At 41.9% G+C, this 25,725-nt stretch overlaps 1 protein-coding gene across 1 annotated transcript; it reads left to right on the top strand.

Annotated features, from left to right (window-relative positions):
• Positions 1-220: 220 nt before the first annotated feature.
• On the top strand, positions 221-24,939 carry LOC121584633 (guanine deaminase). The gene is made up of 14 exons (XM_041900631.2): positions 221-404; positions 1,076-1,164; positions 1,279-1,450; positions 5,010-5,097; positions 6,574-6,679; positions 14,371-14,398; positions 14,612-14,719; positions 14,895-15,002; positions 16,885-16,982; positions 17,452-17,519; positions 23,172-23,318; positions 23,741-23,862; positions 24,089-24,116; positions 24,360-24,939. The coding sequence occupies exons 1-14, from the start codon at positions 276-278 to the stop codon at positions 24,428-24,430; spliced, it is 1,362 nt and encodes a 453-aa protein (XP_041756565.1). The 5' UTR covers positions 221-275; the 3' UTR covers positions 24,431-24,939.
• Positions 24,940-25,725: the final 786 nt, after the last annotated feature.

Raw genomic sequence — 25,725 nt, 5'->3', positions numbered from 1 at the left:
GAAATGCGCTCCTCCCTCACCGCTTTTGTCCATTCACGACACGGGCCATAGCCCGGTGCACTTAATCAAACTCCCTCAATATGTGGAGAAAAAAAAAACCTGCTATTGCTGTCCATGTGGGCGCACGCTTATTGGCCAGTCCCACTGTGCCTACAGGTGGAGTCGCGCCAATTGGTGCGCAGATAACCGCCCACTATCCTCGCCGAGGATAAAATCGTAACGTGATTAATTTCTATAATCAAACTGCCGGTCCCTGCTCTTTGACCTGTACAGAGATGACGAGCTTCAACGAATCCGCTGTGGGAATTGCGCACGTCTACAGGGGGACATTTGTGCACTCCACCTATCACAAAGCCGTGGAAATTCTGGAGGATAGGCTACTGGGAGTGGACACGGAGGGGAAGGTCTGTCACAGAAGGAAGTTGTGAAACAGTATTTTAATATATCTTACGAGCATCATACATTATTTCAATTAATTTAGAAATAGGCCTATGTAGGCCTAAAAACGTTGCATTTTAAACTTGATTACCCTACTTTACATAGGCATAGTACACTTACATGTTTTTCTACTCTTTTATCCATTATTTATTTGTTGCCGGAGTCTATACATTTTACAAACATGCATAGGCTCGGTAAATATTTTCAAAATACTGTAATGACAAACCTTGGCAAACAAAAAAATTCCCCCAAGCCAACATTTTATTCGTTTTTTTTTTGTGTGGCCTACACAAATAACATTTACTTCAAAAGAAGACAAACCAGTTTCATTTGATCCGTTATAATTGTGTGGCGTGTAACTCGAGTAGAACTAGGGTTATTCCGTGACAACTGTCACAAAAGTTGTGAAATGTAGTCAGACTGTGTAGCAATATATTGCTTTGTCATGCATGTGATGCAAGATGTGTAATCTGATGCCTTTCTTAATTGCACCTGATGTGTTACAATAGCTCACTTAACAATATATGGATACATTATATTTAAATGAATTGATCACCTTGTTGAGTCTAGCTGGCTCTGATTGTCTCCCTGTTGCTCTAATCAGTACCTTGTCTCTGGTTGGTTCTCATGTTGACAGATTGCTTTCATTGGGAGTGGGAAGGAAGTGGACAGTCTGTCACAGAAGTGGGGTTTTGAGGCGTTGGCTGTTACACAGCTTGGTCAGCAGTGAGTGACGAGTCCTTTCTATGAGAGTAACACTGATTCCAAATAATTCACTACATCTGTTTGTGACAGAACACACCCCAGTTATTATCCTAAAGCCCATTTTGTTGTCTGTAGTGAGTTCTTCATGCCAGGGATGGTGGACACCCACATCCACGCATCTCAGTACAGCTATGCAGGCACAGCCCTTGACCTGCCCCTGCTACAGTGGCTCAACATGTACACCTTCCCAGTGGAGGCCCGCTTCAAAGACCTGGATTTCGCCTGCAATGTCTACACCCATGTCGTGGTGAGCTGTCTGAGCCACACTAACACACCTCAGCCCATAGAAGTCATCAGTGCCCTGTTCAGTATGCACCAAATGCAAGAAAACAAACTGAAACAGGGACTACCTGAACTTGTCTAATAAGAAACACTCACAAAATGTTTTAAAATGTGTGCCGTTGCACATCCGAATGAACATGACCCGCTAGTAGATTTCAGATTAGCATAGAAGATCCTAGACAATTCTTATCTCCATTTCCTATTTTAAATGTTTGTAAGACTAACGTTATAATTTTTAAAGCCTTGTGTTGCAGAGGGTAATATGGCAGTGACAAAGGACACGCAGGAGCAGCAAACTTTGGCATTTTCTCTCACTTTTCGGAATTCACTGCTGGGCAGGGAGAGGAACACCAATGTGTTGTAATTGGTTGGATGTCGTGGCAAAGGAAGGCCAATAACAAACGGCTATGGCCTTTTACTAAAGGTTAATAAAGGGATAGTTTACTTTTGTGAAGTTTTAGCTTATTAAACAAACCTGCAGTGAAGCAAAAACTATTACTGCACTATGGGCCCGATTCCGATTTAGGAAATTAAGCCTTTCTTACACATGCCTTTCCTACGCACTTCTTAGTAAGGTGTGTGACAGGCTTTTCAGAAGTGGTTCCCATGCACGCGCTAAATACAGTGGGGAAAAAAAGTATTTAGTCAGCCACCAATTGTGCAAGCTCTCCCACTTAAAAAGATGAGAGAGGCCTGTAATTTTCATCATAGGTACACGTCAACTATGACAGACAAATTGAGATTTTTTTTCTCCAGAAAATCACATTGTAGGATTTTTAATGAATTTATTTGCAAATTATGGTGGAAAATAAGTATTTGGTCACCTACAAACAAGCAAGATTTCTGGCTCTCACAGACCTGTAACTTCTTCTTTAAGAGGCTCCTCTGTCCTCCACTCGTTACCTGTATTAATGGCACCTGTTTGAACTTGTTATCAGTATAAAAGACACCTGTCCACAACCTCAAACAGTCACACTCCAAACTCCACTATGGCCAAGACCAAAGAGCTGTCAAAGGACACCAGAAACAAAATTGTAGACCTGCACCAGGCTGGGAAGACTGAATCTGCAATAGGTAAGCAGCTTGGTTTGAAGAAATCAACTGTGGGAGCAATTATTAGGAAATGGAAGACATACAAGACCACTGATAATCTCCCTCGATCTGGGGCTCCACGCAAGATCTCACCCCATGGGGTCAAAATGATCACAAGAACGGTGAGCAAAAATCCCAGAACCACACGGGGGGACCTAGTGAATGACCTGCAGAGAGCTGGGACCAAAGTAACAAAGCCTACCATCAGTAACACACTACGCCGCCAGGGACTCAAATCCTGCAGTGCGAGACGTGTCCCCCTGCTTAAGCCAGTACATGTCCAGGCCCGTCTGAAGTTTGCTAGAGTGCATTTGGATGATCCAGAAGAAGATTGGGAGAATGTCAGATGAAACCAAAATAAAACTTTTTGGTAATAACTCAACTCGTCGTGTTTGGAGGACAAAGAATGCTGAGTTGCATCCAAAGAACACCATACCTACTGTGAAGCATGGGGGTGGAAACATCATGCTTTGGGGCTGTTTTTCTGCAAAGGGACCAGGACAACTGATCCGTGTAAAGGAAAGAATGAATGGGGCCATGTATCGTGAGATTTTGAGTGAAAACCTCCTTCCATCAGCAAGGGGATTGAAGATGAAACGTGGCTGGGTCTTTCAGCATGACAATGATCCCAAATACACCGCCCGGGCAACGAAGGAGTGGCTTCGTAAGAAGCATTTCAAGGTCCTGGAGTGGCCTAGCCAGTCTCCAGATCTCAACCCCATAGAAAATCTTTGGAGGGAGTTGAAAGTCCGTGTTGCCCAGCGACAGCCCCAAAACATCACTGCTCTAGAGGAGATCTGCATGGCGGAATGGGCCAAAATACCAGCAACAGTGTGTGAAAACCTTGTGAAGACTTACAGAAAACGTTTGACCTGTGTCATTGCCAACAAAGGGTATATAACAAAGTATTGAGAAACTTTTGTTATTGACCAAATACTTATTTTCCACCATAATTTGCAAATAAATTCATTAAAAATCCTACAATGTGATTTTCTGGATTTTTTTTCTCATTTTGTCTGTCATAGTTGACATGTACCTATGATGAAAATTACAGGCCTCTCTCATCTTTTTAAGTGGGAGAACTTGCACAATTGGTGGCTGACTAAATACTTTTTTCCCCCACTGTATATGTAATTCAACCGCTGAAAACCCTCCCACTTACTGGCCAACAGATTTTCTCATGGAGTTTTCATTCAATAGTACATTTATCTTAAGCCATCCCTTTAAATACATTGTACCTTTTAGTTTAAAGTTTGTCGACAGACTCACTAGAATATATGGAGAGAACGGGTTCAGAATATTAGAGATCAATGAAAGAAATCCATCTAAATATATGCATATTTGTCTCAGTTTCAGCACCAGTTGGTAGATTTAAAAATGCTCTGATCTTGTAGATTATTTAGGGTTAGGAAAGTATTTAAGAATCATAAAAAAACAGGTCTGGAGAGCCTTTACGCACGAAAGAAAGAAAAGTGTTTTGATTCATTCTGAAAATTGCCACATTCAGTTTTCTAACCCAGGGTAATGTTGGAAGATTAGTGTACAATAGTAGGCTATACCCTTGTCTATTGCCTGCACTAACCATGGAACTGTGTAATGACAAGTACTACGCCTTCTGTCGGGTTCAAACTGTTAGGGCTTAGTCTGCGCTCCGCTCCATAACGATTGAATTAGCCTACATGTCATTTTTAAAAAATATTATCAACTGTTACTAATGATTCTCAGCAACAACCACACGGCTGTGATGACGTTTATAGAGGAAGCAAATGAAGGTAAACTAAACAATGTCATTAAATGGAATGATAATGTAGTCTATACCAACTGAAGGGAACTAACAGTGAATTGGCAGTTGAACATGAGTTGTTATTAGGCCTACTGATGGTCGAAACTGATGGTGGCTAATATTTAACATGGAGAAAAGTGTTATTTCTATTGGAAAAAATGAAGTTGATGCGTTTCCACTTGGAACCGGTAGGTTCGCTAGACCTTATTCATGGTTTCCTCGCGCGTAAAGGTGGTGGAATTATTTGGGAATTAAGTCAAAGTCAGAATACGGCGTATCTGTAGACACACCTCCGCCACACCTTCATTTATTCGATCTCCACCAAAAACGAATAGCAGGTGAATAGCATGATATTCTCATGCTTAAGTTCAAGGTCAGAATACGCAGAGAGAGAAGTGCATAAAAGGGAATTACGTTCCATTTACTCGTGCTTAACTCGGGTCGGAATCGGCCCTATATCTTTAAGGTTGCTTCCTTGGCTACCATAAGGAATGCTCACGGAGTGGGACAGTGGCATAGAAAATCTGAAATCCAGATACTGTTACACACAGTAGGCTTGGGCAGGTGACATTGCAGTGAGAGATGGGTATGTATGAGCAGGCCCTATTTGAAAAGAGTCGAATACTAACGCAATACTTGTCTATTTCAGAAAAGAACCCTGAGAAATGGTACGACTACGGCCTGTTACTTTGCCACCATACACACCGACGCTTCTCTACTGCTGGGCCAAATCGCAAGTGAGAAAACACACACATAAACGTGCACACACACACACTCTACTGCTCACTTGCACATTTGCCGAGGTCAAAGTTAGCCCAGACATTTGTGTGATCTTAATCAGAGTGGTTGTACTTTGAACTTTGACCTGTTTCCAGTGGTCTCCTCTCCTGTGGATAACTCTTGTGTTTATTACGTAAGTATAACAATTGATGAGAAAGACATAGAGAGAGGAAGGGAAGGACATGTTAGATAGTAAAATAGTATAGGACATTATCTAACTGGACCTAAACATGAACCTTAGTCACAAAGTGTACAACTGTACCTGGAATATACACACACACACACATTATTTTATTATTATTTATTTTAGTCATTTAGCAGACGCTCTTATCCAGAGCGACTTACAGTTAGTGAGTGCATACATTATTTTTTTATTTTTCATACCCCCCGTGGGAATCGAACCCACAACCCTGGCGTTCCAAACGCCATGCTCTACCAACTGAGGTACATCCCTGCTGGCCATTCCCTCCCCTACCCTGGACGACGCTGGGCCAATTGTGCACCGCCCCATGGGTCTCCCGGTCGCGGCCAGCTACGACAGAGCCTGGATTCGAACCAGGATCTCTACTGGCACAGCTAGCACTGCGATGCAGTGCCTTAGACCACATGCCTTCACTGCGCAAGTTGTTATGTAAAATTGTATAAATCCCAGTCTCTTGTTTAAAAGGGGAATGGAACTCCACTCCTCTTTCGTATGTTTTCATATTTTTTCTTTAGACAGGAAAGTAGGTAGACTGATAGCAGGGGATAGACAGTATCAAAGATGGCGGTGTGGGGATTCTAACCCTCGTCGCAGGAGGATACAATACAAGTGATCTGGAGGCGGCTGTCTTGACCGCTAGGCCAGCCTCTGGCACACATTCTCTATGCTTTGTAGTTAGGTAGTTGACAATGTTTAACTTCTTATGTCAGTGTGAGCCATCACTTGGGGGAGTCTAGTGTGAACGTTTTGTTAATTTGCTGCATGCCGTCTTTATGGTTACCCACTGTAATGAAAATTATTTTTACGAACACCAGCTCAGAACAAGAAATGAACATAGGGTATATTGTATGTGGAGGAGTGAGTAGAATTACTCACTTTCTCATCCATTAACTGTATGCCTGGAATGTTTATCCTTTGGTGGTTGCATCACTCCTCCTAAAAATAGTCCAGAGTTTGTAGTTTGGGAGGACACCAGAATTGTGTCATCACAACGTTAAAGCATTTTCTGCAGCACCCGCCTTTTGGTTCAATAGACTACTGTTAGCTTTAGTTTATTATTTAGGTTATTCCACGATGCTGACGAAGCCTAGTGACTAACATCACAAAGGTCACTAATGACTCCAGTCTGATACAGTCTTGACAAAGTGCTACTCATCACACCAAATGCAGCTGCCCTGACAGGTGATTTGACCGATATGGTGACCTTTGCCAATGTTTCTTGTCATTGCAGACGATTTTGGACAGCGTGCCCTTGTGGGCAAGGTGTGTATGGACACAAACAACTTTGTCCCACATTACAAAGAGACGCCAGAGGAGTCCGAAGGGGAAACTAAAAGGTAGGTAGGTAATAGATATGAGAGGGGGCAAGGGGAAACTAACAGGTAGGTAGGTAATAGATATGAGAGGGGACAAGGGGAAACTAACAGGTAGGTAGGTAATAAATATGAGAGGGGGCAAGCTGTATACAGTCGTGGTCAAAAGTTTTGAGAATGACACAAGTATTGGTCTTCACAAAGTTCGCTGCTTCAGTGTTATGAGATATTTTTGTCAGATGTTACTATGGTATACTGAAGTATAATTACAAGCATTTCATAAGTGTCAAAGGCTTTTATTGACAATTACATTAAGTTTATGCAAAGAGTCAATATTTGCAGTGTTGACCTGTCACGGATTCTGCCGAGGCTGCTCCTCCTCCTTGTTCGGGCAGGCTTCGGCGTTCGTCGTCCCCGGAGTACTAGCTGCCACCGTTGAATGTTTCTATGTTTGATTGCTTTTGTCTGTCTATTGCACCTGTGTCCGTTTGTGTCTGATTATGTGTTCTATAAGTTGCCTGTTTTGTAGTGGTTAGGTTGTGTGTTGTTATTCGCCTGTCCGTTAGTGCTGCGTGTTTTCTCTGTTTATTGTTTTGTTAGTTTACGCACAGTCTGCGTAATCGCTCGCCTCTGTTTGTTGTTTGAGGCCGTTCATTGTATTGTGCTTGGGTTTGCACTAGTAAACGTTGTTGGACTAAGCTTCGGTGTCCTGCGCCTGACTCCCGCACCACATTAACCTCAGCTAGTGACATGACCCTTCTTTTTCAAGACCTCTGCAATCCGCCCTGGCATGCTGTCAATTAACTTCTGGGCCACATCCTGACTGATGACAGCCCATTCTTGCATAATCAATGCTTGGAGTTAGTCAGAATTTGTGGGTTTTTGTTTGTCCACCCGCCTCTTGAGGATCGACCACAAGTTCTCAATGGGATTAAGGTCTGGGGAGTTTCCTGGCCATGGACCCAAAATGTTGATGTTTTGTTCCCCGAGCCACTTAGTTATCACTTGTGTACAGTAGTATGTATATTAGGATGGTTTGACAGTACCAGTCAAACGTTTGGACACACCTATTAATTCAAGGGTTTTTCTTTATTTTTACTATTTTCTACATTATAGAATAATAAGACATCAGAACTATGAAATAACACATATGGATTCATGTAGTAACCAAAAAAGGGTTAAACAAATCAAAATATATTTTCTATTTGAGATTCTTCAAAGCAGCCACCCTTTGACTTGATGACAACTTTGCTGTCATGACTTCCTCCGAAGCTGCCTCCTCTCCTTGTTCATCTTTTCACTCTTCATGACATTCTGGAGTATATGCAAATTGCCATCATCAAAACTGAGGCAGCAGACTTTGTGAAAATTAGTATTTGTGTCATTCTCAAAACTTTTGACCACGACTGTACAGTTGAAGTCGGAAGTTTACATACACTTAGGTTGGAGTCATTAAAACTTGTTTTTCAACCACTCCACAAAGTCGGTTAGGACATCTACTTTGTGCATGACACAAGTACTTTTTCCAACAATTGTTTACAGACAGATTATTTCACTTATAATTCACTGTATCACAATTCCAGTGGGTCAGACATTTACATACACTAAGTTGACTGTGCCTTTAAAGAGCTTGGAACGTTCCAGAAAATCATCATGGCTTTAGATGCTTCTGATAGGCTAATTGACATAATTTGAGTCAATTGGAGGTGTACCTGTGGATGTATTATAACGCCTACCTTCAAACTTGCTTGACATCATGGGAAAATCTAAATAAATCAGACAAGACCTCAGAATTTTTTTTTGTAGACCTCCACAAGTCTAGTTCATCCTTGGGAGCAATTTCCAAATGCCTGAAGGTACAACGTTCATCTGTACAAACAATAGTACACAAGTATAAACACCATGGGACCACGCAGCCTTCATACCGCTCAGGAAGGAGACGCGTTCTGTCTCCTAGAGATGAACGTACTTTGGTGCGAAAAGTGCAAATCAATCCCAGAACAACAGCAAAGGACCTTGTGAAGATGCTAGAGGAAACAGGTACAAAAGTATCTATATCCACAGTAAAACGTGTCCTATATCGACATAACCTGAAAGGCCGCTCAGCAAGGAAGAAGCCACTGCTCCAAAACCGCCATAAAAAAGCCAGACAACTTTTTGCAACTGCACATGGGGACAAAGATTGTACTTTTTTGAGAAATGTCCTCTGGTCTGATGAAACACAAATAGAACTGTTTGGCCATAATGATTATCGTTATGTTTGGAGGAAAAAGGGGCATGCTTGCAAGCTGAAGAACACCATCCCAACCATGAAGCACGGGGTGACAGCATCATGCTGTGGGGATGCTTTGCTGCATGACGGACTGGTGCACTTCACAAAATAGATGGCATCATGAAGAAGGAAAATGATGTGGATATATTGAAGCAACATCTCTAGACATCAGTCAGGAAGTTAAAGCTTGGTCGCAAATGGGCCTTCCAAATGGACAATGACCCCAAGCATACTTTCAAAGTTGTGGCAAAATGGCTTAAGGACAACAAAGTCAAGGTATTGGAGTGGCCATCACAAAGCCCTGACCTCAATCCTATAGAACATTTGTGGGCAGAACTGAAAAAGTGTGTGCGAGCAAGGAGGCCTACAAACCTGACTCAGTTACACCAGCTCTGTCAGGAGGAATGGGCCAAAATTCATCCAACTTATTGTGGGAAGCTTGTGGTAGGCTACCCGAAACGTTTGACCCAAGTTAAACAATTTAAAGGCAATGCTACCAAATACTAATTGAGTGTACGTAAACTTCTGACCCACTGGAAATGTGATGAAAGATATAAAAGCTTAAATAAATAATTCTCTCTACTATTATTCTGACATTTCATATTCTTAAAATAAAGTGGTTATCCTAACTGACCCAACACAGGGCATTTTTACTAGGATTAAATGTCAGGAATTGTGAAAAACTGAGTTTAAATGTGTTTGGCAAAGGTGTATGTAAACTTTCGACTTCAACTGTACATAATAAATATCTAAAGAATTAGAACAGGAGCTTTGAACAGGAAGAGTTTATGGACTCTCACAATGGCCTTTTGACTCTATCTCATGACTCAAGACTGTAAGGTGTAGTGGAAAATAATTTCCTTGGAGGAAGAGGACGGTAAACGTTTCTATTCTGTTCCATTTTATGATATTGTATTCTATTCTATATATAAGCAGGTGCTGGAAGCCTACATTTTGTGCACTTCTCTTGAATGCTCAAAGCCCTTTTCTGCAAATTCAACCAATGACCAAGAATAACATTATCATATTGCGTCAGATGGCTGGCTCTTTCTAGACTTTACATGAGTCTGCATTCCATAATGATTCAAATGGCTACATGTCCCAAATTAACTAATATGATCCACTATTGCTAGCGATCCTCAAGAACAACCACACGATCATGACAGAGGAAAGAAAGGTAAACTAACGATGTAATGGAATGATGCAAAATGTAAGGAAACTAACATTGAAGTCAGTGACAGTTATAAATGTATGTGGGTATAACTGACGGTGGCTACCAATAGTGGCTAATATTTAACATGATATAATTAAAACTTTATAGAAATCAGAAATTAACTCTGTAGGTTTGGCGCTATACTGTTATTTGTGTATGGCTACAGAAGCCTGTAGCTTGGGTCTCCACATTTCTTCCCTAGTTATTAGTCCTGCATTTCATAAACTTCACTGTGGAAAAGGTGAAATAGATCGAAAACAATTGTCATCTATATTTACAATCCTCTAATCCAAACAGCTTACTCATTTACCTAGCTCTTATCAATATATCTTATCAATTTGTAAGTTGCAGTGCATGGAGAATGGTGTTATTTCTATCAGAAAAAATAAAGTACAGTGGGGGGAAAAAAGTATTTAGTCAGCCACCAATTGTGCAAGTTATCCCACTTAAAAAGATGAGAGAGGCCTGTAATTTTCATCATAGGTACACGTCAACTATGACAGACAAAATGAGAAAGAAAAATCCAGAAAATCACATTGTAGGATTTTTAATGAATTTATTTGCAAATTATGGTGGAAAATAAGTATTTGGTCAATAACAAAAGTTTCTCAATACTTTGTTATATACCCTTTGTTGGCAATGACACAGGTCAAATGTTTTCTGTAAGTCTTCACAAGGTTTTCACACACTGTTGCTGCTATTTTGGCCCATTCCTCCATGCAGATCTCCTCTAGAGCAGTGATGTTTTGGGGCTGTCGCTGGGCAACACAGACTTTCAACTCCCTCCAAAGATTTTCTATGGGGTTGAGATCTGGAGACTGGCTAGGCCACTCCAGGACCTTGAAATGCTTCTTACGAAGCCACTCCTTCATTGCCCGGGCGGTGTGTTTGGGATCATTGTCATGCTGAAAGACCCAGCCACGTTTCATCTTCAATGCCCTTGCTGATGGAAGGAGGTTTTCACTCAAAATCTCACGATACATGGCCCCATTCATTCTTTCCTTTACACGGATCAGTCGTCCTGGTCCCTTTGCAGAAAAACAGCCCCAAAGCATGATGTTTCCACCCCCATGCTTCACAGTAGGTATGGTGTTCTTTGGATGCAACTCAGCATTCTTTGTCCTCCAAACACGACGAGTTGAGTTTTGACCAAAAAGTTCTATTTTGGTTTCATCTGACCATATGACATTCTCCCAATCCTCTTCTGGATCATCCAAATGCACTCTAGCAAACTTCAGACGGGCCTGGACATGTACTGGCTTAAGCAGGGGGACACGTCTGGCACTGCAGGATTTGAGTCCCTGGCGGCGTAGTGTGTTACTGATGGTAGGCTTTGTTACTTTGGTCCCAGCTCTCTGCAGGTCATTAACTAGGTCCCCCCGTGTGGTTCTGGGATTTTTGCTCACTGTTCTTGTGATCATTTTGTCCCCACGGGGTGAGATCTTGCGTGGAGCCCCAGATCGAGGGAGATTATCAGGGGTCTTGTATGTCTTCCATTTCCTAATAATTGCTCCCACTGTTGATTTCTTCAAACCAAGCTGCTTACCTATTGCAGATTCAGTCTTCCCAGCCTGGTGCAGGTCTACAATTTTGTTTCTGGTGTCCTTTGACAGCTCTTTGGTCTTGGCCATAGTGGAGTTTGGAGTGTGACTGTTTTGAGGTTGTGGACAGGTATCTTTTATACTGATAACAAGTTCAAACAGGTGCCATTAATACAGGTAACGAGTGGAGGACAGAGGAGCCTCTTAAAGAAGAAGTTACAGGTCTGTGAGAGCCAGAAATCTTGCTTGTTTGTAGGTGACCAAATACTTATTTTCCACCATAATTTGCAAATAAATTCATTAAAAATCCTACAATGTGATTTTCTGGATTTTTTTCTTCTAAATTTGTCTGTCATAGTTGATGTGTACCTATGATGAAAATTACAGGCCTCTCTCATCTTTTTAAGTGGGAGAATGTGCACAATTGGTGGCTGACTAAATACTTTTTTCCCCCACTGTAGATGTTCCACTTGGAACCGACAGGTTGCTAGACCTTATTAATTGTTTCATAGTGTGTAAAGGTTGGGGATTCATGAGGGAATTAAGTAAAGGTCAGAATACGGTGTATCTGTAGACACACCTCCGCCACACCTTCATTTATTTGATCTCCACCCCAAACAAATAGCGGGTGAATATTCTCATGCTTAAATTCATAAAAACGGAATTAGGTTCCATTTACGCACGCTTAACTCGGGTCGGAATCCCCCCCCCCCCAGGAACCAAACAGAACGAAACGGGGAGGAACCTACCTGAAGTTGTCCAATAGAAACATGTTTTCGTATATTTAAAAAACAAGACATTTTAGAGTAATTGGTTTCTGTTGCACCATTTTTTGCTACAGTGCAAAATGTTTCTACACTGCTCAAAAAAATAAAGGGAACACTTAAACAACACATCCTAGATCTGAATGAATGAAATAATCTTATTAAATACTTTTTTCTTTACATAGTTGAATGTGCTGACAAGAAAATCACACAAAAATTATCAATGGAAATCAAATTGATCAACCCATGGAGGTCTGGATTTGGAGTCACCCTCAAAATTAAAGTGGAAAACCACACTACAGGCTGATCCAACTTTGATGTAATGTCCTTAAAACAAGTCAAAATGAGGCTCAGTAGTGTGTGTGGCCTCCACGTGCCTGTATGACCTCCCTACAACGCCTGGGCATGCTCCTGATGAGGTGGCGGATGGTCTCCTGTGGGATCTCCTCCCAGACCTGGACTAAAGCATCCGCCAACTCCTGGACAGTCTGTGGTGCAACGTGGCGTTGGTGGATGGAGCGAGACATGATGTCCCAGATGTGCTCAATTGGATTCAGGTCTGGGGAACGGGCGGACCAGTCCATAGCATCAATGCCTTCCTCTTGCAGGAACTGCTGACACACTCCAGCCACATGAGGTCTAGCATTTTCTTGCATTAGGAGGAACCCAGGGCCAACCTCACCAGCATATGGTCTCACAAGGGGTCTGAGGATCTCATCTTGGTACCTAATGGCAGTCAGGCTACCTCTGGCGAGCACATGGAGGGTTGTGCGGCCCCCCAAAGAAATGCCACCCCACACCATGACTGACCCACCGCCAAACCGGTCATGCTGGAGGATGTTGCAGGCAGCAGAACGTTCTCCACGGCGTCTCCAGACTCTGTCACGTCTGTCACGTGCTCAGTGTGAACCTGCTTTCATCTGTGAAGAGCACAGGGCGCCAGTGGCGAATTTGCCAATCTTGGTGTTCTCTGGCAAATGCCAAACGTCCTGCACGGTGTTGGGCTGTAAGCACAACCCCCACCTGTGGACGTCGGGCCCTCATACCACCCTCATGGAGTCTGTTTCTGACCGTTTGAGCAGACACATGCACATTTGTGGCCTGCTGGAGGTCATTTTGCAGGGCTCTGGCAGTGCTCCTCCTGCTCCTCCTTGCACAAAGGCAGAGGTAGCGGTCCTGCTGCTGGGTTGTTGCCCTCCTACGGCCTCCTCCACGTCTCCTGATGTACTGGCCTGTCTCCTGGTAGCGCCTCCATGCTCTGGACACTACGCTGACAGACACAGCAAACCTTCTTGCCACAGCTTGCATTGATGTGCCATCCTGGATGAGCTGCACTACCTGAGCCACTTGTGTGGGTTGTAGACTCCGTCTCATGCTACCACTAGAGTGAAAGCACCGCCAGCATTCAAAAGTGACCAAAACATCAGCCAGGAAGCATAGGAACTGAGAAGTGGTCTGTGGTCACCACCTGCAGAACCACTTCTTTATTGGGGGTGTCTTGCTAATTGCCTATAATTTCCACCTGTTGTCTATTCCATTTGCACAACAGCATGTGAAATTTATTGTCAATCAGTGTTGCTTCCTAAGTGGACAGTTTGATTTCACAGAAGTGTGATTGACTTGGAGTTACATTGTGTTGTTTAAGTGTTCCCTTTATTTTTTTGAGCAGTGTATTTTGCTACGGTGCAACATTTTTCTATTTTGCTACAGTGCAACATTTTGCTACGGTGCAACATTTTTCTATTTTGCTACAGTGCAACATTTTGCTACGGTGCAACATTTTGCTATGGTGTGCGACTAATAAATACACCCCAGCAGTCTCTCAACTCCTGTCAAGAGTGTTTTGCTTGGTTGTGTCTGGTAATACAGCATTCTTCTGAAGAAGGAAAAAAAACGTGTTGATTTATTGTTTTGTGTTGCTCTAGGTTCATTGGTGAGCTCTTAAAGAAGAAGGTAAGACTCCTTTGCCTCGCTAGAACAGGGTGTTTCTAAGCCTAATAGAATGTAAGGGAACATGTACAAGTCAGTGGCAAACCCATGTAGGTATTGCATCCCATTCCCTCAATACAAAACCAAAATATCACAGGAACATTTGTGATCAGAATCTTTAAAAGGAGCTTTTTAGGGTGTTTCTCACTGGGTGTATTTCTGTCTTGTTTGGGGCAGTACCCCCTTGTGAGGCCAGTGGTGACCCCGCGCTTCGCCCCATCCTGCTCCTCCGCCTTGCTGGGTCACCTGGGAGAGATTGCCCAGAACAACCACCTGCACATCCAGGTGAGCCTTGCTAGCCTGTCGTCACGGCAACCAAGTAAAGAGGATCCCATTGAGTGTTGCTTTGAAGATAATGCTTTATTTATCTCTGACTCTCCATCTCTCTCTCTTGCTTTCATACACATTGATAATCACCTGAACATTCAAACAATTCATTGATCTTCTCTGTGATCCCCAGAGTCACATCAGTGAGACGAAGGAGGAGGTGAAGCTGGTGAAGGAGCTGTTCCCAGACTACGACTCCTACACAGATGTCTACCACAGACACAACCTTCTCACAGACAAGGTTAGCCCATCGCATGCACGCACACACAACCTCACCACAAGGACATTCCATGGATAATGAAGATCATAATATTGCTAATGATAGTGGTGGCGATAAGGATCATGATGATGATATTGGTGGTGGTGATAATTATGACAATGATGATTATACAGTGCATTCGGAAAGTATTCAGACCCCTTCACTTTTTCCACATTTTGTTACGTTACAGCCTTTACATTTTTATTTTTATCATCAATCTACACACAATACCTCATAATGACAAAGCACAAACAGGTTTTTTAGAAGTTATTGCAAATGTATTAAAAATAAACTGATCACATTTACATAAGTATTCAGACCCTTTACTCAATACTTTGTTGAATCACCTTTTGCAGCGATTACAGCCTCGACTCTTCTTGGGTATGACGCTACAAGTTTAGCACACCTGTATTTGGGGAGTTTCTCCCATTCTTCTCTGCAGATCCTCTCAAGCTCTGTCAGGTTGGATGGGGAGCGTCGCTGCACAGCTATTTTCAGGTCTCTCCAGAGATGTTCGATCAGGTTCAAGTCCGGGCCCTGGCTGGGCCACTCAAGGACATTCAGAGACTTGTTCCGAAGCCACTCCTGAGTTGTCTTGGCTGTGTGCTTAGGGTCGTTGTCCTGTTGGAAGGTGAACCTTTGCCCCAGTCTGAGATTCTAAGAGTTCTAGAGCAGGTATTCATCAAGGATCACCTTCCTGACTAGTCTCCCAGTCCCTGTCGCTGAAAAACATCCACACAGCATGATGCTGCCACCACCATGCTTCACCGTAGGGATGGTATTGGCCAGGTGATGAGCGGTGCCTGGTTTCCTCCAGACGTGACGCTTGGCATTCAGGCCAAAGAGTTCAATCTTGGTTTCATCAGACCAGAGAATCTTGTTTCTCATGGTCTGAGAGTCCTTTAGGTGCCGTTTGGCAAACTCCAAGCGGGCTGTCATGTGCCTTTTACTGAGGAATGGCTTCCGTCTGGCCACTCTACCATAAATGCCTGATTGGTGGAGTGCTGGAGAGATGGTTGTCCTTCTGGTAGGTTCTCCCATCTCCACAGAGGAACTCTGGAGCTCTCTCAGAGTGACCATCGGGTTCTTGGTCATCTTCCTGACCAAGGCCCTTCTCCCCCGATTGCTCAGTTTGGTCGGGCAGCCAACTCTAGGAAGAGTCTTGGTGGTTCCAAACTTCTTCCATTTAAGAATGATGGAGGCCACAGTGTTGTTGGGGACCTTCAATGCTGCAGAAATGTTTTTGTACCCTTCCCCAGATCTGTGCCTAGACACAATCCTGTCTCTGAGCTCTACGGACAATTCCTTCGACCTCATGGCTTGGTTTTTGCTCTGACATGCACTGTCAGCTGTGGGACCTTATATAGACAGGTGTGTGCCTTTCCAAATCATGTCCAATCAATAGAATTTACCACAGGTGGACTCCAATCAAGTTGTAGAAACATCTCAAGGATGATCAATGGAAACAGGACGCACCTGAGCTCAATTTCGAGTCTCATGGGAAAGGGGGATATCTAGTCAGTTGTACAACTGAATGCATTCAACTGAAATGTGTCTTCCGCATTTAACCCAACCCCTCTGATTCAGAGAGGTCTGAATACTTATGTAAATAAGGTATATCTGTTTTTTATTTGAAATACATTTGCAAAAAATTCTAAACTTATTTTTCGCTTTGTCCTTATGGGGTATTGTGTGTGTAGATTGATGATAATTATTTTTTAAATCAATTTTAGAATAAGTCTAATGTAACAAAGTGGAAAAAGTGAAGGGGTCTGAATACTTTCCCAATGCACTGTAATGATGTGGTAATGGTAGTAAGGATGATGATGATGATATTGTTGTTGATGATGATGATGGTTCACAGACGGTGATGGCTCATGGTTGTCACCTGACCGATGGAGAGCTGAAGCTGTTCAGAGAGACAGGGGCGTCCGTTGCTCACTGTCCCAATTCCAACATCTCGTAAGTGTTTTCTCCTTCTTCCCCACCTAAAGGCTGGGCCCTAATTGATGTGCTCTCTGACACCTGGAGTTGCATGGCAAATTGTCCAGGAGCACAAGGAAGACAAAGGACAATGCCAAAGATTTAGTCAGCCCTTCGACCTCTGAGGGGCCAAATTGTATCTCTGTTACAGTATCCAGAGGTCTGACTATTGAATGAGTGATAGAATAATGCTATATTATACATGTTTGGTATCTATTTGAAACTTGTTCACTGAGGATAACTCTGATTTTCTCTCTCTGTCTTTCTCTCTCTGTCTCTGTCTGTGTGTGTGTGCTATCTTGAGTGCTGATATGATATTTAGGATAACTGCTGAGTTCTTAACTGGATAGGGTCAAATATAAGAATCTGATTTATTTATAAATCCTCAGCCATGGTGTTTCACCCGTCCATATTCTCTCTCATTTCCCTCATTTTTTTCTCTCTCAAGGTTGTGCAGTGGTATGCTAGATGTGCGCAGGGTTCTGAACCACAAAGTGAAGCTGGGGCTTGGCACAGGTGAGTCCATGACAACACACTACAAAACATATACTTTTCCTGTTACCTGAGAGCACAGTGTTCTGTATAGTTTTTTTTAGCCTATGTGTACTGTATCCAAAAAACTATTACAATGTTGAAATATACCTGAACTTTCCATATTGGAAATTTGCAACTAAATCAAGGCAATCGTGATTGAGTTATATAATCTATGATCTGATGATGTGTCCAAGTGCATCTCAAGATGTATTGTTCAAATGGCACAGATTATATTATTTTGATGAAACGTTTTATGAAATATAGGCCTACTCTCATATTCTTACAATGAGTATTTTACATTCATTATGATTTTGAATGATCCCAATAGGTTTTTCTTTTTCATGTTAAATACTGTTGAAGTAATATGGCTACAGGTTCATCTGCCTCACCTAAAGCCCATTCTGGTGGGAAGCTGCTATAGACCACCAAGTTCTAACTGTCAGTATCTGGATAATGTGTGAAATGCTTGATAATGTATGTGATATCAATAGAGAGGTATACTTTCTGGGTGATTTTAAATATTGACTGGCTTTCATCAGGCTGCCCACTCAAGAGAGCTTCAAACTGTAACCAGTGCCAGCAACCTGGTTCAGGTATTCAGTCAACCTACCAGGGTAGTTACAAACAGTACAGGAATGAAATCATCAACATGTAGTGATCATATCTTTACTATTTCTGCAGAGATTTGTTTGAAAGCAGTATCCAAATCCATTGGATCTAGTAATCACAATATAGTAGCCATATCTAAGAAAACCAAAGTTCCAAAGTCTGGGCCTAATATTGTGTATAAGAGGTCATACAATAAGTTTTGAAGTGATTCCTATGTTGTTGATGTAAATAATATATATGTTGGTCCGTGGTGTGTAATGAGGAGCAAACAGACACTGCACTTGACACATTTTTTAAATGGCTTATTCCAGTTCCTAATAAGCATGCACCCATTAAGAAAATGACTGTAAAAACTGTTGAATCTCCGTGGATTGATGAGGAATTGAAAAATGGTATGGTTGAGAGGGATGAGGCAAAAGGAAAGGCAAATAAGTCTGGCTGCACAACCGATTGGCAAACGTATTGCAAATTGAGACATCATGTAACTAAACTGAATAAAAAGAAGAAGAAACTACAATATGACACAAAGAATGATAGTAAATTGCTTTGGAGCACCTTAAATTACATTTTGGGGGAAAAAGGCAAACTCAACTCCATCATTCATTGAATCAGATGGCTCATTCATCACAAAACCAACTGATATTGCCAACTACTTTAATGAATTTTTTCATTGCAAGATTAGCAAACTTAGCCATGACATGCCAGCAACAATTGCTGACGCTACACATCCAAGTATATCTGACCAAGTTATGAAAGACAAGCATTGTAATTTTGAATTCCGTAAAGTCTGTGTTGAAGAGGTGGAAAAATTATTGTTGTCTATCAACAATGACAACTTGGATGAATTATTTCTGAGGATAATAGCGGACGATATTGGCACTCCTATTTGCCATATTTTCAATTTAAGCCTACTAGAATGTGTGTGCCCCCAGGCTTGGAGGGAAGCAAAAGTAATTCCTCTACCGAAAAATAGTAAAGCCCCCTTTACTGGCTCAAATAGCCGACCAATCAGCCTGTTACCAACCCTTACTAAACTATTGGACCAGATACAATGCTATTTTACAGTAAACAAATTGACAACAAATTTTCAGCATGCTTACAGAGAAGGACATTCAACAAGCACAGCACGTACACAAATGACTGATGATTGGTAATAAAAATAATAAATTGATAATAAAAAGATTGTGGGGCCTGTTATGTTAGACTTCAGTGCAGCTTTTGACGTTATTGATCATAGTCTGCTGCTGGAAAAACGTACAGTGGGGGAAAAAAAGTATTTAGTCAGCCACCAATTGTGCAAGTTCTCCCACTTAAAAAGATGAGAGAGGCCTGTAATTTTCATCATAGGTACACGTCAACTATGACAGACAAATTGAGAAAAAAAAAATCCAGAAAATCACATTGTAGGATTTTTAATGAATTTATTTGCAAATTATGGTGGAAAATAAGTATTTGGTCACCTACAAACAAGCAAGATTTCTGGCTCTCACAGACCTGTAACTTCTTCTTTAAGAGGCTCATCTGTCCTCCACTCGTTACCTGTATTAATGGCACCTGTTTGAACTTGTTATCAGTATAAAAGACACCTGTCCACAACCTCAAACAGTCACACTCCAAACTCCACTATGGCCAAGACCAAAGAACTGTCAAAGGACACCAGAAACAAAATTGTAGACCTGCACCAGGCTGGGAAGACTGAATCTGCAATAGGTAAGCAGCTTGGTTTTAAGAAATCAACTGTGGGAGCAATTATTAGGAAATGGAAGACATACAAGACCACTGATAATCTCCCTCGATCTGGGGCTCCACGCAACATCTTACCCCGTGGGGTCAAAATGATCACAAGAACGGTGAGCAAAAATCCCAGAACCACACGTGGGGACCTAGTGAATGACCTACAGAGAGCTGGGACCAAAGTAACAAAGCCTACCATCAGTAACACACTACGCCGCCAGGGACTCAAATCCTGCAGTGCCAGACGTGTCCCCCTGCTTAAGCCAGTACATGTCCAGGCCCGTCTGAAGTTTGCTAGAGTGCATTTGGATGATCCAGAAGAGGATTGGGAGAATGTCATGTGGTCAGATGAAACCAAAATAGAACTTTTTGGTCAAAACTCAAAGAATGCTGAGTTGCATCCAAAGAACACCATACCTACTGTGAAGCATGGGGGTGGAAACATCATGCTTTGGGGCTGTTTTTCTGCAAAGGGACCAGGACGACTGATCCATGTAAAGGAAAGAATGAATGGGGCCATGTATCGTGAGATTTTGAGTGAAAACCTCCTTCCATCAGCAAGGGCATTGAAGATGAAAGGTGGCTGGGTCTTTCAGCATGACAATGATCCCAAACACACCGCCCGGGCAACGAAGGAGTGGCTTCGTAAGAAGCATTTCAAGGTCCTGGAGTGGCCTAGCCAGTCTCCAGATCTCAACCCCATAGAAAATCTTTGGAGGGAGTTGAAAGTCTGTGTTGCCCAGCGACAGCCCCAAAACATCACTGCTCTAGAGGAGATCTGCATGGAGGAATGGGCCAAAAAAACAGCAACAGTGTGTGAAAACCTTGTGAAGACTTACAGAAAACGTTTGACCTGTGTCATTGCCAACAAAGGGTATATAACAAAGTATTGAGAAACTTTTGTTATTGACCAAATACTTATTTTCCACCATCATTTGCAAATAAATTCATTAAAAATCCTACAATGTGATTTTCTGGATTTTTTTTTCTAATTTTGTCTGTCATAGTTGACGTGTACCTATGATGAAAATTACAGGCCTCTCTCATCTTTTTAAGTGGGAGAACTTGCACAATTGGTGGCTGACTAAATACTTTTTTTCCCCACTGTATGTGTTATGGCTTTACTCCCCCTGCTATATTGTGGATAAAGAGTTACCTGTCTAAAAGAACAGAGGGTGTTCTTTAATGGAAGCCTCTCCAACATAATCCTGGTAGAATCAGGAATTCCCCAGGGCAGCTGTATAGGCCCATTACTTTTTTCAATCTTTACTAATGACATGCCACTGGCTTTGAGTAAAGCCAGAGTGTCTATGTATGCGGATGACTCAATACTATACATGTCAGCTACTACAGCGACTGAAATGACTGCAACACTTAACAAAGAGTTGCAGTTAGTTTCAGAGTGGGTGGCAAGGAATAAGTTAGTCCTAAATATTTCTAAAACTAAAAGCATTGTATTTGGGACAAATCATTCACTAAACCCTAAACCTCAACTAAATCTTGTAATGTGGAAATTGAGCAAGTTGAGGTGACTAAACTGCTTGGAGTAACCCTGGATTGTAAAGTGTCATGGTCAAAACATATTGATACAACAGTAGCTAAGATGGGGAGAAGTATGTCCATAATAAAGCACTGTTCTACCTTCTTAACATCACTATTAACAAGGCAGGTCCTACAGGCCCTAGTTTTGTCACACCTGGACTACTGTTCAGTCGTGTGGTCAGGTGCCACAAAAAAGGACTTAGGAAAATTGCAATTGGCTCAGACAGGGCAGCACGGCTGGCCCTTGGATGTACACATAGAGCTAATATTAATAATATGCATGTCAATCTCTCCTGGCTCAAAGTGGAGGAGAGATTGACTTCATCACTACTTGTATTTATGCGAGGTATTGACATGTTGAATGCACCGAGCTGTCTGTTTGAACTACTGGCACACAGCTCGGACACCCATGCATACCCCACAAGACATGCCACCAGAGGTCTCTTCACAGTCCCCAAGTCCAGAACAGACTATGGGAGGTGCACAGTACTACATAGAGCCATGACTATATGGAACTCTATTCCACATCAAGTAACTGATTAAAAACAGATTAAAAAACACCTTATGGAACAGTGGGGACTGTGAAGCAACACAAACATAGGCACAGACACATGCATACACACACGATAACAAACTCACTATACACACACGTACACATGGATTTTGTACTGTAGATATGTGGTAGAGCTGGAGTTGGGGCCTGAGGGCACACAGTGTGTTGTGAATGTACAGTTGAAGTGGGAAGTTTACATACACCTTAGCCAAATACATTTAAACTCTGTTTTTCACAATTCCTGACATTTAATCCTAGTAAAAATTCCCTTTCTTAGGTCAGTTAGGATCACCACTTTATTTTAAGAATGTGAAATGTCAGAATAATAGTAGAGAGAATTCTTTATTTAAGCTTTTATTTATTTCATCACATTCCCAGTGGGTCAGAAGTTTACATACACTCAATTAGTATTTGGTAGCATTGCCTTTAAATTGTTTAACTTGGGTCAAACATTTCGGGTAGCCTTCCACAAGCTTCCCACAATAAGTTGGGTGGATTTTGGCCCATTCCTCCTGACAGAGCTGGTGTAACTGAGTCAGGTTTGTAGGCCTCCTTGCTCGCACACGCTTTTTCAGTTCTGCCCACACATTTTCAATAGGATTGAGGTCAGGGCTTTGTGATGGCCACTCCAATACCTTGACTTTGTTGTCCTTAAGCCATTTTGCCACCACTTTGGAAGTATGCTTGGGGTCATTGTCTGTAAACAATTGTTGAAAAAATTACTTTTGCAATGCACAAAGTAGATGTCCTAACCGACTTGCCAAAACTATAGTTTGTTAACAAGACATTTGTGGAGTGGTTGAAAAACAAGTTTTAATGACTCCAACCTAAGTATATGTAAACTTCCGACTTCAGCTGTATTGTAATGTTTTTTAAATTGTATGAACTGCTTTAATTTAGCTGGACCCCAGGAAGAGTAGCTGCTGCCTTGGCAGCAGCTAATGGGGATCCATAATAAATACAATTAGAGAACCCAAAACCTAGACGAAAGTTGCCGATTTCTAGTATCAAACTGGCTTGACACTGGAATGTTAGACTGATCTGATAGTTTATTTTAGCACACACGTGCATGTAATCTCCCGTTGGTATCGTTTTAAGAAAAACAGTGCTTATTTGTTGCAATTGTCTCTGTTTTAACACGTACATGCTTTTATCTGTGTATGCACCCGTGCGTGTGTATGTTTCCGGCCTTGTAGATGTGGCAGGAGGCTACTCTCCATCTATGTTGGATGCTGTGCGGAGAACGCTGGACACCTCTAAAGCCTTGACCATCCAGGACACCCAGTACCACACGCTCACCTTCGAGGAGGTCTTCAGACTGGCCACACTGGGAGGCAGCCAAGGTGGGAGACTTGGCTGGAGGGGTGATGGGGGTGGGGTGGAAGGGCCGTTATCACCGTCATTAAATCAATACATCAATCATCAGTTTGAAAGATCGGATACATGATGAACTATGAATTGAGACAGATGCATGCGCTCAAAAGTTACTTTTCAAAACGCCTGTGCTGCAGCATCGCTACATCGTTGATAGGACAAATTCTCTTGCAGGGTGACGTCAAGCAAACAAGATTGTTTGCAATCATCTAAACTGCAATGAAATGCATAGGAGACATTTCTGAAATATGTCCTTGACAGTGCAGGTATATCCACTGCGCTAAAATCAAAAAATGTTTTAATGCACCCAACGGTTTATTGATTTCTTGATTGATAAATGATGAATAATTGATTGCTATTCTGAGCTCTGGATTGATTGTTTGGTTTGTAGCCCTATCCCTGGATGAGCATACAGGAAACTTTGAGGTGGGGAAAGACTTTGACGCTCTGCGAGTGAATACGGATGCAGCAGGAGGACCCATTGACCAAATCAATCACGGGGAGGATCCTAAGGTAGGAACCAGAGCAATATGTTGCCCCTGTTGGCCTTCAATGGTGTTGAAATATCACAGCTGTTACTTGTTGAGTCATTCTATCTAAACCAAGTCAAACCAGGTCTTATTAAATGTGTGACTCGAATCAGACTTCAATCCAAATTATAGGATTCTAGTCCACAACTCAGGAAGTGACTGATTCACTCCCCCAACATGACATTCATCTTGGCTACATGTGATTTCAGGTGCTCCTGGAGAAGTTCTTGAATTTGGGTAAGTGTTTAATCTCTGTTACTGTCTCTCTCACACAATAGGTTACATGTATTCAGACTTTGGTGGTTGGGGCTATGATGTGCCATGAAAGTATTGTGGCGAATTCGGGGATAGCCCTGACCCGGACTCAAACCTGGGTCCTTGATTTCCTAAACTCTTGATGAGGTCGCTAAGCGTTGTAAGGTCACTAAAGCATGTTTATGTGATATTTTGTTCCATCTTTGTTCCCCCTTTCTCCTTCAGGGGATGATCGTAACATTGCGGAGGTGTACGTGGCAGGGAAGCGAGTGGTCCCATTCGTAGACAGACCATAGATTTGGGATTTGCTGCTGGCTTGTTGTAATCTGTACCCTCTACCAGTCTACCTGACTGCTTTTGTAATATGACAGGAGGTGATTGGAAAATGTATTCAACTGGAGGGATTATTATTACTGTATGTATGTGTGTTCAATCTCTAGTGTACTTACATACAGTACAATCCAATAGATGGTAGTGCTGTTAAGTGATACTAGCAAGAGCAGTGTGGAGGTTACTCTTTTCTTTTAAGTTATCACATTGTTTCATATGCACCTGGATCCTTTTTTAAATTTCAAAGTCAAGGAAAATGTTGAATTCATGTGTAGCTTTGTATGTGTCCAGCTTTAATTTTTTTGAAATGTAAAACCTGCAATGTAGCTTTAGGAGACATATTCTAATATACTGAGCCTAATACATGTAAAATGTATCTTTGTTGATTATGATCATTCAGTTTTGTAGCAAAAGCTACAAAGTAAAAGGGGGAAAAGATTTTAGAAAGATTTTATTAAAGAGTATTTGTATGATTTTAAGTCTAAATGTGTCTCTTTTTTAAAAACGTTTAACACATTATTGATAAGTCTCCATGATAAAACAATTTATTCTATGAAAATATACAATGCCCGCAGACCCACCTGCAGAGAGGCTGTGGTCCTCTGTAGCTCAGTTGTAACTCAGTTGGTAGAGCATGGCACTTGCAATGCCAGGATAGCGGGTTCGAATTTCACACCCACAAATAAACAGTTTATTGCCGTTTTATACAACAGGTGGGTCTAATCCTGAATGCTGATTGGTTAAAAACACATTCCAGCCGGTGTCTATTCCACAAGTTACCACCGGCTAAATCTATGACGTTAAAATGCCTATTTACTCTGTTCCATCTGACTGCGCAATCCACTGTCTCATCAGCCCAGCCAGACAATTTAAACTTGAACTCCACTACAAAAAGCATCTTGACGTTATCTCACATTTCTTTTAGACTAACATTTAGTTTTCAACAGCGGAGATTTTTATAAACCTTGCTGTCTGTCTCTCCGACATTTGCAACATTGTTTCAATATTCAAATTCGATCTCCAGCTGTCCCATAGTAATGAACGGGACGAGACAGACAGGCAGTGTTTCTCAGCCAGTCGAAATCATGAATCAGCTGGAATCATTTTTATGGATATACACAGTACAAAGAAATGTAAATTGAAAAAAGGTTAAATGAAACAAAGTGCAGCTAGTTTGCAGTCTTTCCAGCTTCAGTTTGAAGTGATTGTGTTAGCTGTGTTGTTGGTGGCTAGCTCCTCTGAACAACAGTGTCCTGACGAG

This window comes from Coregonus clupeaformis, chromosome 16, assembly GCF_020615455.1.
Source record: "Coregonus clupeaformis isolate EN_2021a chromosome 16, ASM2061545v1, whole genome shotgun sequence".
NCBI classification, from domain to species: domain Eukaryota; kingdom Metazoa; phylum Chordata; class Actinopteri; order Salmoniformes; family Salmonidae; genus Coregonus; species Coregonus clupeaformis.
This window is presented reverse-complemented; position numbering and strand designations above follow the sequence as displayed.

Bases quoted from the DNA above. Each gene is read 5' to 3' on its own strand.
- LOC121584633 (XM_041900631.2), top strand. From the start codon at position 276: ATGACGAGCTTCAACGAATCCGCTGTGGGAATTGCGCACGTCTACAGG. The intron at 1,165-1,278 runs GTGAGTGACGAG...TGTTGTCTGTAG, and splicing joins GTTACACAGCTTGGTCAGCA to TGAGTTCTTCATGCCAGGGA. The intron at 23,863-24,088 runs GTAGGAACCAGA...ATGTGATTTCAG, and splicing joins ATCACGGGGAGGATCCTAAG to GTGCTCCTGGAGAAGTTCTT.